General features: G+C 35.1%; 3 protein-coding genes and 1 pseudogene across 4 annotated transcripts; 1 reads left to right on the top strand and 3 right to left on the bottom strand.

Annotated features, from left to right (window-relative positions):
* The window catches only part of LOC111832428, a 17279-nt pseudogene extending 15302 nt beyond the window's left edge, over positions 1 to 1977 (bottom strand).
* A 3524-nt stretch (positions 1978 to 5501) lies between these two features.
* LOC17900434 (receptor like protein 30) lies at positions 5502 to 8572 on the top strand. Of its 2 annotated transcripts, XM_023776812.1 has the most exons (2): positions 5502 to 8090; positions 8163 to 8572. In XM_023776812.1, exons 1-2 carry the CDS (start codon positions 5519 to 5521, stop codon positions 8465 to 8467), a joined length of 2877 nt encoding a protein of 958 aa, XP_023632580.1. In that variant the 5' UTR covers positions 5502 to 5518; the 3' UTR covers positions 8468 to 8572. The 2 variants fall into 2 exon arrangements, with proteins under 2 accessions (XP_023632580.1, XP_006303206.2); XM_006303144.2 differs by having other exon boundaries at positions 5502 to 8572.
* A 116-nt stretch (positions 8573 to 8688) lies between these two features.
* LOC17897632 (serpin-ZX) lies at positions 8689 to 10830 on the bottom strand. The gene is made up of 2 exons (XM_006304961.2): positions 10380 to 10830; positions 8689 to 9622 (listed from the first exon to the last, which is right to left on the bottom strand). The coding sequence occupies exons 1-2, from the start codon at positions 10767 to 10769 to the stop codon at positions 8837 to 8839; spliced, it is 1176 nt and encodes a 391-aa protein (XP_006305023.1). The 5' UTR covers positions 10770 to 10830; the 3' UTR covers positions 8689 to 8836.
* Positions 10831 to 12370: 1540 nt separating this feature from the next.
* On the bottom strand, positions 12371 to 14728 carry LOC17900429. The gene is made up of 3 exons (XM_006307409.2): positions 14493 to 14728; positions 14100 to 14414; positions 12371 to 13314 (listed from the first exon to the last, which is right to left on the bottom strand). Exons 1-3 carry the CDS (start codon positions 14616 to 14618, stop codon positions 12571 to 12573), a joined length of 1185 nt encoding a protein of 394 aa, XP_006307471.2. The 5' UTR covers positions 14619 to 14728; the 3' UTR covers positions 12371 to 12570.
* Between the last annotated feature and the right edge of the window lie 1265 nt (positions 14729 to 15993).

The following is a 15993-nucleotide window of genomic DNA, read 5'->3' as shown; positions in this document are numbered from 1 at the left end:
ACGATCTATTTGTCACAGGAACATGCTTAGAGGTTATTGATGAGTTTAAAAGGGAAATGGCGTTGAAATTTGACATGAGCGACCTCGGGAAATTGACTTATTATCTCGGGATTGAAGTGTATCAACACGAAGGAGGAATCATGTTAAATCAAAAACGCTATGCAACAAAGATTTTAGAAGAAGCTGGCATGAGGAATTGTAACTTGGCTCACACACCAATGGAAACCGGTCTACAATTGTCAAAGGCAGAAGATGAGAAGAGCATTGATGCTACAAGATACAGGAAACATGTAGGGTGCTTTCGTTATCTACTTCATACGAGACCGGATCTAACATATTGCGTGGGAATTTTGAGTCGATATATGCAGAATCCGAAAGTATCTCATGGAGCTGCTATGAAACAATGCTTGAGGTATTTGCAAGGAACTACTACACTTGGTCTTGTCTTTGAACAATCGGTATCAAAGATACCAAGATTGATAGGCTATAGTGATAGTAGTCATAATGTTGATCCGGATGATGGTAGAAGCACAGCTGGTTACATCTTCTACTTAGAAGGAAGCCCTATATCTTGGTGTTCGCATAAACAAGACACGGTGGCGATGTCGTCTTGTGAAGCAGAATTCATGGCCGGAACAGAGGCGGCAAGACAAGCGATATGGCTCCGGGACTTGCTTAGTGAGATAACTGGATCACTATCCGAGAAGGTTGTTGTACTACTTGACAACAAATCTGCAATAGCTCTTACGAAGAATCCGGTGTTTCATGGTCGGTCCAAACACATTCATAGAAGATATCATTTCATAAGAGAGTGTGTTGAGAATGGACAAATTCAAGTTGAGTATGTTCCAGGGGAGAAACAAAAGGCTGATATTTTGACAAAGGCGCTTGGACGAGTCAAGTTCAAGGAGATGAGAAGTTATATTGGTGTTCATGACTTGGAGGAGGATGGCTTCAAGCTTAAGGGGGAGAATGTTGGTTTAAGCTTGAACCACAAGCAAACCGAGTAATGGTTTAGGAGATAAGGACAAACATATTTAGGAGCAATCTAGATATGTAATATTACCTATTTTGATTAGGAATTGTCCTAGGGTTTTCTCATTATATAAGGAGATGTCAATGTGTGGCATAACTTGTGAGATTTGAGAAACAAGAGAGCTTTAGTTTTTGAGGGATTTTTCTAAAGCTAATAAAGAGAGTAATTCTTTTACTTGTGTTCTTAAGATTTTGTGTTTCTTGTGTTCTAAGAAACTAGATGCCTTGCTGTTTTGTCAAAGTGTTTTTTGATGAATCTAGGATCTTTGAATAAAGCTTGATGGTACCATCCTTTGCAAGTAGATCGTAATCGTCTCAGGGATGTCACGGGGGCCCTATATAGTATCTCTTCTATCAAATCTTGTGGCAGTTGGGATATCATCCTTGTTTCTCTCGTGATCAATTAGGGTTTCAAGTAAACTACTGTAATAAAAGCTCATATATATATATATGAAAAAATAAGTTGAAGAATATTAACTTATACACATTCTTAACATATCATTATTATTACTTTTTTTTGGGTCAACTTACACTAAAATGTACTTATCTTATATTACGATCTTCCAAAATCAGGTAATGCTAAAATCTGGTCGACTTAAACTTTTAAGGATTTGACTTTCGTATTTCTGAAGAAGATATACCTTTTAAATCATGTTTAACATTTTTTTATAATTTCCCATAATTTCCCTTACTGCTATCAATAAGTTTGTTTTTTTCCTTCTCTTTTTAAAACTTATAGTTTATTGCATAATTTGTTTTATACATTTAGAAAATCAAGGATTTTTTATATATAAAAAACATAGATGGTTCAAGAAAAACGAACACATGTAAAAAAAATGTAACAAAGAAACAAGGATTTGTCTAAAACTAATCAACACGTGTATACCGTTCGATATATACGACCGCAAGATGGATTGCTTCGTTGTTACGGCACAGCCTCATCTCTGATATTCCTAAATATTTAAAACCTGATGAGATTGACACTTAACTAAATCTTTGTATTTTTATAACCGTTAGAGATATTTGTTTTTTCTTCTTCTTCTATTTAAATCTGAATAAATGGAAAATAACCGAGAAAGAGCCGAAAAAATAAAACCCTAGTCATATCCTCTTCATCTTCTTCGATCTCTCTCTCTATCTCTCGCTCTCTCTTTTACGTTTTCTTCATCTTCTTCGATCTCTCTCTATCTCTCGATCTCTCTCTATCTCTCGATCTCTCTCTATCTCTCCATCTCTCTTTTACGTTCTGTTCATATTCTTCGATCCCTCTTTTACATTCTCTCCTAGGTGTATGGAAACAACACGAGGCTCGCCGATCTTCTTCGATCTCTCTCTCTCTCTTTTACGTTCTCTTCATCTTCTTCAGTGTCTATCTTATAAGTATGGAAGCAACACGATGCTCGCCGATCCAATCAATCCAGTGTATGTTCTTTAATTTCTTCCATCGAAGTCAGTGTTTGAGTTTTCGATTTTATTGAATTGGTTTCGATTTCTCGTTGATTGTATAAGAACAACTGTTTAACTAGCTAGGGTTTTGATTCTCTAATCTAAGAACCAAAATTAGAGTTTAATATTAAAAATTTAAATTAGGGTTTCGAAACGAATTGGTAGATCTCCTAATTGACGTAGCTTAGGTAGTTCCTTACCTCTTGACTTGCTTACAAGAGTTCTTTAATAATTCGACGTATGTAAATTTATATTCTTCTATATATATTTTTTTATTACTTTACATTCAGTTTTGTGTTGCTATTGCTTCTAAGCTTAATATATTCTTCTTTGTTTTTTTGCCGTATAAAAAGTTCATATGTTTTGTAGACATTATTAAGACTTACATCACATATTATTTTGCAGGCAGTTGTTCTCAGGTTTCCAAAGATCATCAGGTTATTTTCAGGTTAGACCCTTAGGATTTATCTTTTTCGAAGTCTTATAACTCTGTTTCTAATGTTTATGCTCATATATATTGCTTAGTTTAACGCTTTTTGAACTTGCTATATTCATAGTTTAATTGGTCAAAAGTTTCATGGAAGATTGAGTTGGTGAGTGTCTTTAGGTGACGAGCTAATTAAAATGGTATAACTCATGATCCTCTGTTGATATATTTTTATTCCTATTAAATTGTCAGTTTTAATATCTGGTAGGATTTTGATTTCTTTATACAAAGATTAAAAAAACTGCGTTTTTCTACTATTTGTGACATTCAAGTTCGTTTAGAAAACCATTCACTTACTTGTCGTATGAGTGTTACAATGTTTTGTGTTCTTTTATTTAAATGTAGCAGTGTAGGTAACTATGTGACAGCGATACGTTGTTCTGGATGATCGTATAGTTGTGTGTGCTTACTATATCTGCTGTTCTTTGGTGTTCTGATCTTGTGTGGAATGATGATTGATTCAATGAGTGTCTTTTGTATTTGTTCATGCATACATAAATCTTAAAGAAACTTGTGTCTGAGATATGTCAGTTTTGTTGTGATGCAACCCATTTATGTTATGAAAGCAGAGGAAGTTTTGTGCAGCAATAGAATTTATGAATAGTTCTCACTGTGATTCTTGATTTCATTTACGAATTTAGGTTTCCTTCTATCATCTTGTTGTTAGTTACTTACTCATTTGATCCTTCTCTTTTTGATATGGTCTTATGCGCTTGTTTGTTGAGATTTTTCAGTGAAAAATTGATCAGTCTTGTTTCCTATGATTGGTGATGAATGATGTTAATACCATTTCTTACTGTTGAAGTTGAGTAGCACAACAGTTCTATTTCAGTTTATATTCTGGTTCATGATCTCTGCAAATTTAAAAAGCATCTCATCATAGATGTGGAAACGTGTCAACCCACTCAATGAAACTACTACTCGTTGTATCTCATGGACTCTTTCTCGAACCCAATTATTGGGAACTGCTTAGGATATTCTATTACAATCTCTGATTGTAATTTCTCATTTGAGTGCATTGTTGCTACAAAGTCTTTCAACTTTATTCATACAATACATTATAGATTTTTAGATCAACACCTATTGCGAAAATTAACAAATATTGCGAAAATTAGTCAGCACCTTCCTAAAGAATATTATAGCCCCTCTGGGACAGTGAAGCGATTTGTGAGTGGTAGTAGTAACATGTCAGCCAAGAAATAAGTTTTGCGCAATCCTAGAGATAAGTTTAATGATGTTTTACAGCCACAAAAAAAATAAAAATAAAAAACATAAAATTCTAGGTTTTGGTATTTATTTTCTTATATAATTTACTCAGATGACATGCCTTTTCTGTTTTTGGTGTTATTTTTGGTGTTATTACCTTAGAAGATGACATGCCAAAAATGGTTGTGAAAAGTCTCTTTTGCACCAAAAATGATTGGTGTGATAACAGGACAAGTAATTAAGAAGAACCCCAAGCAACCTGACTTTAATCACAAATATACACGTGAAGCTCTCTGGCATGACTTTATATATATCAGATTGGATTACTAGACGACTTGACTTGTTAGACCAGAGAAAGTGAAGCTGAAACTATTATTATCCTAAGGTCTATAATCATCGATTGTAAATCTATTTATTTTAAAAAAAAAATAAATGAAAATTTTACATTCTTAGCAAAATAAAATTAAAAACTGAAACTAAAACAAGGAAAAAAACACTCTATGGCTGTTTTCCTGATTCCTGAGTGTGAGACATAACCAAAACTTATAATCAATCTTTCGTTCAATGTAAAGATTTCAAATTCGATTAATCGTACCATTCATATATGTTGTACGTTTAGAATTAAAGTACTAAAATGTGTAAGAAATAGTTTGTGTAATTATCTCCAGAATATTTGTGTATATGATGATCAGAAGTAAATAAAATTTGGTTATTATCGGAACATTCCTTTGAGAGATAAAACGTAACGTATGGGTTCGTGATATTATGAGAACACAAGCATCAACGAGACTTTATGATATTCGTTGTTAATACAGACAAGTATAAACGTACAGTTTTGAGAACAAAACTCTTCAATTTGGCCAAGCTAAGTTTTGTTTTAATCTGGCTTGGCTCATATAAAGAATCTAATGTTCAAACTTTTGAAAAGTTAATATTGACGTATGTTTTAGGTTAGAATTGGACAGATGACAACTTGGTAAGCATTTTAAGGATAAGCTACACGGCACTTTGATTTTTATACTTGTCCTCACTAAACTCCAATTTTAATTTACTCACTGAGAATGATTTTTTGATCTTTGCTTCTAATTTCTTACAACATGATTTTTTTTTTGGGGCAAGAGAGTTTATGATCTATTAAGTCAAGTCTATTGGATTTGGAAAGACTCACAATATTCTTTGTGGGGAAGAAATTTCATGGAAAAGACTTCAAAATGTTAAGTCAATGGAGCTTCATGTGTTTGATTTTATATATATATGTAAGTGACCTGCAACACTAGTTCACCATCACTACTTCAGATTACTCTTTAATTCAAAAATATGAAAGCTTTCTTATGTAATCAGAAAATGAGCTTCCTTCTTCGTTCCATCTCTTTCCTTTTTTTCGTTTCATGTTTGCTAAACAGATTTGTTTCTTCTACACAACACTTGTGTCATCTTGACGAAAGGGATGCTCTTCTAGAGTTTAAGACTGGGTTTTTGATCAAGAAGCCTCTTTTGGACGTTGATTCAGGTATAAAGACAGAATCTTGGGTGATAAAAAGTGATTGTTGTTCTTGGGATGGCATCACGTGTGCTGCTAAGTCGGGCAGAGTCATCGGACTAGACCTTAGTTTCAACTACCTCTACGGCAAGCTCGAATCCAACAGTAGTCTGTTTAAACTGCTTCATCTCCGTGATTTGAACCTTACTGGCAATAATTTCAACGGTTCGTCAATCCCAGCTCAGTTTGATAAGCTCATGAAGCTAGAAACACTTGACCTCTCTGATTCTTCACTTTCAGGCCAAATTCCAGTCAACCTTCTTCAGCTAACCAAGTTGGTGTCTCTCCATCTTTCTTCTAGTTTTTACCCTGATTCTTCTTCTTCTTTATCTATTGATGAATCTTTTCTTCATCTACTTGCTCAAAATTTGAGGAGTCTTAGAGAACTCGATATGAGCAATGTAAACATTTCTTCAAAAATCCCCCATGAGTTTTCAAAAATGCGATCTCTAAGGTCACTAGATCTTAGCTACTGCAACCTCTGTGGAAAATTTCCAAGTAGTGTTCTTCTGATACCCAGCCTACAGTCCATTAGATTAATCAACAATCCAAATCTGAGAGGCAATCTTCCCTCTTTTCGTGAGAATAATTCTTTGCTACATCTGACCATTAAACTAACAGCTTTTTCTGGTCCCATACCCGACTCCATTAGCAGCCTCAAACATTTGATTTCTTTGACTCTTTCCTTTTCTCATTTCACAGGGAAGATTCCATTTTCACTTGGGAACCTTTCTCATCTCTCTATCCTTAATCTTGGTTGGAATTTTAATCTTGTTGGTGAAATTCCATCTTCAATTGGCAATTTAAAACAGCTGACCATTTTTTATGTTAGTGGTAACACGCTCAGTGGAAACTTGCCAGCTTCAATACTCAATTTTACCCAACTACGTGAACTCTGGCTCTCTCCAAATCAGTTCACTGGTTCTCTTCCACCAATCATTAGCCAATTCTCCAAATTAGAGAGTTTTGCGGCTGATGCCAGTTCTTTTAACGGAGCCATTCTTTCATCCCTAGTCAAGATTCCCTCTTTGACCAAAATCTTTTTGCGTTATAACCAATTCAACGACTTTGCTGGGATTTCAAATATCTCTCTCTTACCTAATTTACAAACAATTTCTATTGGGAGTAGAAATTACAACAAAGTCTATGATTCAGAAGTTAACTTAAATGTCTTCTTGCCTCTCAAGAAGCTAGACTGGTTATCTATATATGGCATCCCTCTTTCAACAGCAAACATCACTCTTGATTCGGATTTCCCATCAAGTTTGGAATATTTAGTTTTGAGTGGCTGCAACATCACTAAGTTCCCTGAGTTCGTAAGATACGAAAGAAATCTACAAAAACTAGATCTTTCCAACAACAAAATCAAAGGTCAAGTACCAGACTGGTTGTGGAGACTGCCAAAATTGGAGCATGTGAGTCTCTCTAAGAACTCTCTCAGCGGTTTCAATGGATCCTTAAAAGTTTATCTTGAGAGTCAAAACAGTTTTGTTGATCTAAGCTCAAATGCTTTCCAAGGACCACTCTTCATCCCATCCTCTAAGCATCTCCAATATTTTTCGGGTTCTAAGAATAACTTCACTGGAGAGATTCCTCAATCAATATGTGGAGTAAACTCTCTAGAGGGCCTAGATCTATCAAACAACAACCTCCATGGTTCAATTCCCTGGTGTTTAGAGACTCTGGTGATGACTTCTCTTGCATATCTAAATCTCCGTAACAACAGACTTAGCGGAATTCTTCCTGAAATATTTCATCACGCCAAGAGTTTAATGTCACTTGACGTCAGTCACAACCGATTAGAGGGAAAAATACCAGCTTCTCTTGTTGGTTGCTCTGCTTTGGAAGTTTTGAACGTGGGAAGCAACACAATCAAAGACATGTTTCCCTTCCACTTGAATTCTCTGCAGAAACTTCAAGTCCTTGTCCTACACTCTAACAGGTTTCATGGTACATTACGTAATGCTGATGGGGTTTGGTTTGGATTTCCTCATCTGAAAATCATTGATGTATCACACAATGACTTCTCCGGTACATTGCCATCAGATTACTTTTTGAATTGGACTGCGATGTACTCCAAGAGAGATAATAATATGGAACTGGAGTACATTTGGGGTCCTTCAGAAGCAGGCTACTACTCACTTGTGTTGATGAATAAAGGAGTGTCAATGGAGATGGAACGTATCCTTACAACCTACACAGCCATTGATTTTTCAGGAAATCAACTCCATGGACCAATTCCTGATTCCATTGGTCTCCTTAAGGAACTTCATATTCTCAACATGTCAAGCAATGCTTTCACGGGGCACATCCCATCTACTTTGACAAATTTGACGAATCTGGAGTCACTCGACCTATCCCAAAACAAGATTTCTGGTGAGATTCCTCCTGAACTTGGGACCCTCTCATCTCTAGAAGTGATAAATGTTTCACATAATCAGCTTGTAGGTTCCATACCACAAGGCACACAGTTTCAACGACAAAAATGCTCCTCCTACGAAGGAAACCTGGGGCTTAATGCTCTTTCCCTTAAAGATGTTTGTGGAGATATCAAAGCGCCAACACAATCGGAACTGGTGGAGACAAAAGAAGAAGAAGAGGAAGAAGCATTGAGTTGGATGGCAGCAGGTTTAGGCTTTGCACCTGGAGTTGTATTTGGACTAGTGATGGGACACATAGTGGTTTTGTACAAACATGAGTGGTTCATGAAAGTTTTTGGCAGAAGGAAGCAACGAACCATTAGAGCCCGTTAACGCATTGTTGTTCTCGACGAAGTTTGTGTATCTAATAACATCATAAATAATTTGTTGTATTTTATGAAGAAAAAGCGACCGTGTGTGATGATCAATTTTTATGTATTATATGTGATGTATCAGTTTTTATGCATTATATAATGAATCAAGTTCTATGAATTCGAAACAATTGAATTTCAGAATTTACTAATTAATCTATAGTTTAACGTACATATACTGTATGTTGATGAAACCTTAATGTCTGCTGTTAAAAAAAGGATGTTATTATTATTACACATATCAAAAGATAAGTCACACCACTCGTAACGACACTCAGCTCATTTTATTGATTACTCTTATAAGTAAAACCAGTAAGCTCCAAATTAGTTTTCAATGCAACGGATCAACGACTTGGCCTATGAACAGAACCACTCCTGTTATGTTCTCAGTCACCACCAACAGAAACGGATGATCCGCCACAAAATCTATCTCATCTTCCTCCATAAGCAAACCTCTTAGTTTTATAACTCCAGCTGATGCGGCTGCAGCTTCTGTTCCTTCTTCGTTCACTTCGATACACGCTTTATGGAAAATGTTCGATACAGATAGATTCTTCCCCATTTCTGGAGATTCAAGCATCTCAGTTAAACCGTCTTCGCCACTGAATGGTGAAGTCAGTCCCAATCCTTTCAAAACATCTGAAGCGTCGAACCCGAAAGAGAATTTAAACTTTGGAATCTTGAATTCGCGGACTTTCACTTGTCTACGTGGAATGTGGCTGTCTAAGAACCCAGGAGTAGAAACTATTTTGTCCAGTAGATCAGACAATCCGTTGTTTGCATCGGGAAGATAAAAGTACATGGAGAATTGTCGTTTATCTTGTCCTTGTAAGTAAGGAAGCCCCAATACTTTGAACCCATCATAAGTGCTTACATACTGTTTCTTCTTGCTGGTCATGAACGGTACAGTCACTTTATTACCATCAAGCAGGTGAAAGTCGCCTTCTTTCGTTAACGACTCGTCGAATTTCTCGTTCCATGTTCCCTTGAAGTACAATGCATTTGCAAAGATCAATTTGGTCATACTATCAGCTGATCCTTCTGGAAGAACCTCAGTGATGAGACCATTTGTCTCCTTTTCAGCCCATGAATTCACCTCAGCAATCACTTCCACAGCCTTCATAGCAAAAATTATCAACACACAAACATTATCAATCAGTAAAATTCAATCACAAGACTTCAAAACAAAATCATCAACATAAACCCTATCACTACATCAAACTACGAACCACTAAAATTCCACACAAACAAAGAAGCATAAGAATCAATGATCAAATACAGATCCTCACAGTAAAACCTAAGAAACAAATCACCAACATAAACCATATCAATAAATAAAATCACAAGACACCTCAATTTTCACACAAACCAAAGATGCATAAGTATCGACTGATCATATATACAGATCCTCAGTGAAATTAAAAAAACAACAAATCCACAGAATCAGAACAGAGTAGCCGTCAAGATAAACCCTTATCAGTAAATCAAATCACAACCAATTCAAATTCACACAAACCTCAGGATAATATCAAGAAATAACAAATCCACATTTTGACCTTTGATTGTGTCTACTAAAGTCCCTAGCAATCAAATTCCAATCCAGAAATCGAATTCGAGAGCAAAATATTGAAGAATCAAATCACTAGCCACCAAATTTCACATAAACCAACGATGCATAACAAAGCAATGTTCATATACAGATCCTCAAGTGTAAGATTCAGATACAACAAATCCATATTTTACCAATGATTATGTCTACTAAACTTCAGAACAAGTTCATATGTATCCGATGAACTAAGCCTCACAATACTTTAAAACCCTAAATCACAGAACCAGAACGAACCATGATTCGAAATCAAATCGGAGAAACTCACCTTCAATTGAAAATCAGCTTGATTCGAAGCAGCTCTATAAGAATCCTCTAGAAGCTTCTTAAAAGATGGCTTAAACGATAGAGACTTATCGATCCAAGCGCCATTAGCAACCGAGAGCTTAGGACCACCGTCACCACTACCGTCAGCGAGAACAGCAGAGACGATATCGGAAGAAAACGCATTAAGCTGATCAACGGAAGAGAATTTGAGAAACGAGAGGATCTGATCTTTGGTAGCGCCGGTGGATCCAGCGGCGATTATACTGAGTACGACGTTGATTGAAGCCGGAGAGAAGATGACGTTGGAGTTTTTAGAGACGGTGGTGATTACTTGTTTTGCGAAGGTCACTGAGACTTGGTTTTGCATCGAGATTGATTCACGCACGTCCATTTTCGCCGGAGGTGGTGGTGGTGATGACTGGTTGATGAGTTTGCTGTGTGTATAGGAGACGGTTCAGATATTTATTTTAGAAAGAAAAATAACATTTTGGTATTTATAAAAATTTAAATAAAAGATTATAGAATTACATGTCGGTCAATATTTTTTATTTCTTTGACACGACATTATATGTCGGTCAATGGTATTATATAGATTAGAGCTATATGTAATTTATTACATAAGCATATATATATGCGGTTATATAGTGAGAAAGATACATCAAAGAAGTGAACTACTGTAATTCAATAAAATTTTCTAAATAGTAATCATATTCTATTATAGTTATATTTATTGTATTGACTCTAAAAATTAAATTTTAAAAAGTAAATTTTGGAATATTCTTCATTAAATTAACAAAAAATAAAATTTGAAAAGTATTGTGGCAGCTGCCAAAGAAAAAGTAAATAAAAGGAGTATGCAGGGCTAATCTACCAATTTCACATATCATAATAAAAGAGAAGAAATTAGGATTAATATATTGAAATCAGGGTTTTTGTTAGACCAAGTGTATCAAAACCAAATTGAAAATACTACCACAGCACTAAGAGCAGCTTGTTAAATAAAACGGACTATCAACATTTCAATATTCACAAACAAATGCAAAATTTGTTATAGAAATAAAGTAAAGTATTGATGTAAAGTACGTTGTGAAATAAACTATTGTGTGAAATAAAGTATTGATGTGAAATATGGTGTGAAGTAAAATATTAATTTGTGTATAAATATGTGTGAAAAAATATGCTATTATATAGTAAAAAAAAAACCATTGAGAAAAATGTTTTCTAATAGTGGTTTTTGTTGGACCGACATGGATAAAAACACTGTAAAATTGTAGAATGGATTAGCAAATATGATTTGGACTCTTTAAACAAAATAAAACACTTCAGCGTAATCTCAACCAATTTGTGAAATCATTTATAATGCCGATTAAAAGAAAACAAATCGATTGATCATTGCGACTACGACTGAATTTTTTTATCCGTAGGAAAAAATAGCGATGCGATTTTTTAAATAGTGACCAGTCTCTTGTGATTATCAAACGACATGCCCCATATAATATGTGAAGGAGAATACACTCACCGTATACGTCGAAGCGCCAAGCGAAGAAGTTGAAACATCGGCTAATGTAAAAAGACACAGTTGACAAATTGTTTTCCAAATGATGTGTAAGAAGACTACGATGAACTTGAACTTATGTGAAATAAAAAGTATGAATCTGTGCTTTGCTTATCAATGACTTTGTTATGTTTACCTCTCGCTGCAAGCAAGCCACGATTAAAAAACTTGTTCGACCAAACAATACCTTTATAAATTTTTAATTCTAAGGTCTTGTGATAACAAAAACTAAATAAAGACCAAACTAAAAAATAATCTGTGAATCGTCATTTTTATATACTTGATATGAACTATAATATAAGATTTTTTTCTGAAAGTGCTATGTCTTTTTAGCATTTGATATAATATATGATTAACATGCTCAAAGTTAAAACTATCACAATGCTGAAAGTCCAAAACTGGTTCATGCAATGATGCCTAACAACTCCTTTCACAAATTTTCTTGATAAATACTCCTTTTTATAGAACCAGAACTCCAGAAGTAATATACATACATACAAGGACGAGTAAATACAATTCATCATTACATTGTGGTTTGAGTTTCTACCTTCTGCAAGATTATCAAACGTATAAATAAAGAGAGAAATAAGTAAAAACAAAAGGGCTTTTGACAAAGTTACTTACAAAAGTGTTGAGGCTACCATTTAACATCGAGTGTTAAAGCTTCTTGAGGAACAAGTAATGATGGAAACTTAGTGAATGACATGTTAGACATCATACTGCTCCATGCTTCTGTATCCACTTCTATGAAAGGCACTACTTTTCTCATCCCTGCTGCTTTTAACTTATCCCTTTCGACTTTCGCCGTTACTTCAAACCAAACCCGTTCTATCTTCGGTTTTGTTCTCCACTCTATTTTTTTACTTGTTACACTCTCGTTCTTCCCAATACTTCTCTCGATCTCTAACTGAAACCGTACCATGCCTGACGGCTTTAGTTTCGCTGTCACAGAGGTTACTGTTTGTCGGGTTCCATTCCCTAAAGAGCTCAGAACTTTTTCCAACTTGTTAATCTTCAAGCCAAGAAGATCAGTTGGGAAACCATGCTGCCTGTATGTGTGAGCTTTATAATAACATTTTTCTGCGTGTAAATGGATTGCCTCATTGGATAAGTAAGAAGTCTTGATTTGCGAATCTGCATTTCGAGTCCTAAATGCAACCAATGAAGCTGATCCTATGATTTGTATAGGAGGCAATGGTGCACACACAGAACTCCGAAATAGCCGTAAACAATTTCCTTCTTTAATATTTACAGGATCGACAGTAGCAGCGTATCTTCGATGGGATGAGTGGAAAAGAGAGACTGCTTGAGCTCCCCTTATTTCTACTGAGATGCCCTCACTGACAAGAACCCGTTTTAAACCGCTATGTGAAATGTTCATCTGAAAACAAATCATTACCTCAAAATCATCAGTGACAACAAGCTACTTCCACACAACAAAAAAGGAAAAATCTCTAAACATGGAAAGGAACTTGCAGACTTAAGATCAAAGCAGAGGGTTATAGTAACAGTGTAGGTTTATTCTAAGCTTTCTGTACTTCTTGCACTTAAAGGAGAAACACAATAACAGATTTTAATGTAAAATCTAATGGAGAAAGAACATGCAACTGCTCGAGACCGGGAAGGAAATACGCCAGAAATTCACTTAACAAGACCTATGTGTTTAATTCCTCAGATAGTCCGAGCAATGAATAGATCTTAAACATCAATCATAGCAAATCTTTTGATAAGCTACTGCCGCAATTTACTTAAAACCATGGAAAGAAACTTTTGGACTTAAGAACAAAGCAGTGATTTTAGGTTTAATAACATTTTTTCTTGACAACTACAGACAGTATTTGAGTTTTAGGTTTAAAGTTTAAACACATAACTACCAGTACCAATTCCTCCTTCAAATTTTCTTCAAAACTTTTGCACTTCAAGGATTTCACAATAACCAAATTCTGATGCAAATTCCAATTGAACTTTAAGAATGCTTCATATTCTCATAAGAACATCCATCTTAGTCATCTACTCGAAACCACGAAGCGAAGAAACACCAAAAATTCACTAAAACAAGACCTAAGATTCTAATTCCTCCAGTAGTCCTAACACTGAATAGATCAATACCATCAAATCATAGCAGTAAGAGGTACTCGTACAAAGAGATGGAAGAAGAACATTTACCGGCAACGCAAGCGAGAAGCGGCTATCACCGTCGACTCGTAGCTCAAATGGACCTTTCAATACAATCGGATCAAGAACCTTAGTCGAATTAACTTCCCGAACTACCTCATGCAACTCTACATCTCTTCCTCCACCGCTTCTGCTCCAATCGGTTACTTCATCGGGAAAGACGAAAACGAATCGGCTCTTCCCTAATCGGATCCGGATCTCAAATCTCCGACCAACACCAATACGAAGCTTCTTAACTTCCAATTTCTTAAATCTAACTTCCTCCAGATTCCACTTCTGCTTCATCGATATCTCTTTCAACACATCCTAAGTATCAAAACCAATTCATCAGACGATCAAACACCGGAGACGAAGCTTGATTCAATCGATTTGATTATAATTTACCTGTAGAATAGGTATTGCTGTGATGTTGGATTCGTCAGGCTGCGAAGGATCGAGAGCAACGGCTAGAGTAAGAGCTTGGATGAAGAGCGAGAGTATGACGGAGAAAGGAGAACGGAGAATCTTCATTCTTCCGATAAGGTTTACGCCGCCGTCACCGTCGTCAACGACTGTCTCGTCGCGGCACTTTTTAGAGAAATGACGATTAAGCCCATTGATGTTTTCCGATATCGATATTTTTTTAGTGATGATGATGTGGCAAAGTATCACATGGTAAGTGCGTTCTATACCAAATTTACTCTTAACCATTTAAATTTAATATTTGGTTAAATTTAACAAATATGATAAAACTTTTATAATATGTAGTATCTATTATAAAAATTCATATGTAATATTCACATTATAATTTTGTTGGACTGATTAAGCTAAGTTATTTGCAAATATCACTTGAAAAAAACCAACCATAACACTAGTGTTTGTTTTTATTTTCTTATGGAATGTATCAATGATTGATTTTATTTCACTAGTGTTGGGTTACACAGATTTACATATTACTATGACTAGAACCAAAAATATTTTAGGATTTCACAAGTAAAGTTTTCGGTTAAGTTTGGTTAGAGTTTTATGAATTAACCGAACCAAATCGAACCCGACGGAACCCAAACTTAAACCGAATTGTCCACCTCACTGTATTTCTTGTGCATCTAAAGAAATTATTTGCAATATTAATTTTATATTTTGACAACTAATTTTAGTTTTGTATCTTTTCTTTTTTCCTTTTCTTATTCAGGGAAACAAATTTACATATTAGTCAAAATATCATTAATTCATTTTTCAAAAAAGGGAAAAACTTTTATGTACTGTATTTTTTTCCATTTTCCGGATGTAACAGACAAAAAAAAAAGTCAAAATTTTCAAATGAAATAATCTTTTTTTTAACTTGGTTAGGATTTTAATTATAAAAATAACCCCCAAATTTTTTTCATTTTCTCTATTTAGTCTTCACTTATCTCCTCGTAATTAACTACATATCTAGTATATATATACATGTTAATCACCTCTCATTTTCTTACATCTAAATAATCTTTAAAGTAAAATAAAATAAAAATTATCTCTTCTTCACCAATCAAAACATCTCTCCCTTCTTTCTTAATCCATGGAGAACGATGCACAAAACCAAAACGTTGCACAAAACCAAAACGTTGCACAAAACCAAGATGTTGCACAAAACCAAAACGCTCTCTTTGATATAGTCAATAACGATGATCAAGATCGAATCAGCGAGCTCCCAAGCGATCTTTTGTTCCGTATCTTAAGAAGGCTTCCCGTAGAGGAAGCTGTAAGAACAGTTGTGTTGTCAACACGTTGGAGGGATATGTGGGATGGACTTTGAGAAGTGAGGAGGAACGTACAAGTGAAGTGTTGTGTTGTGTTCCATATCGAATCTTCACTTTTTGTGTTTTGATGTTGTTGTTGCTTTGGTCTTTTCTATTCATCTGAACTT

The sequence above is a fragment of the Capsella rubella genome, unplaced genomic scaffold, assembly GCF_000375325.1.
Source record: "Capsella rubella cultivar Monte Gargano unplaced genomic scaffold, Caprub1_0 scaffold_1, whole genome shotgun sequence".
In the NCBI taxonomy this organism is placed as follows: domain Eukaryota; kingdom Viridiplantae; phylum Streptophyta; class Magnoliopsida; order Brassicales; family Brassicaceae; genus Capsella; species Capsella rubella.
Note: the sequence above shows the minus strand (reverse complement) of the source record. Positions and strands in the feature narration are given on the sequence as shown.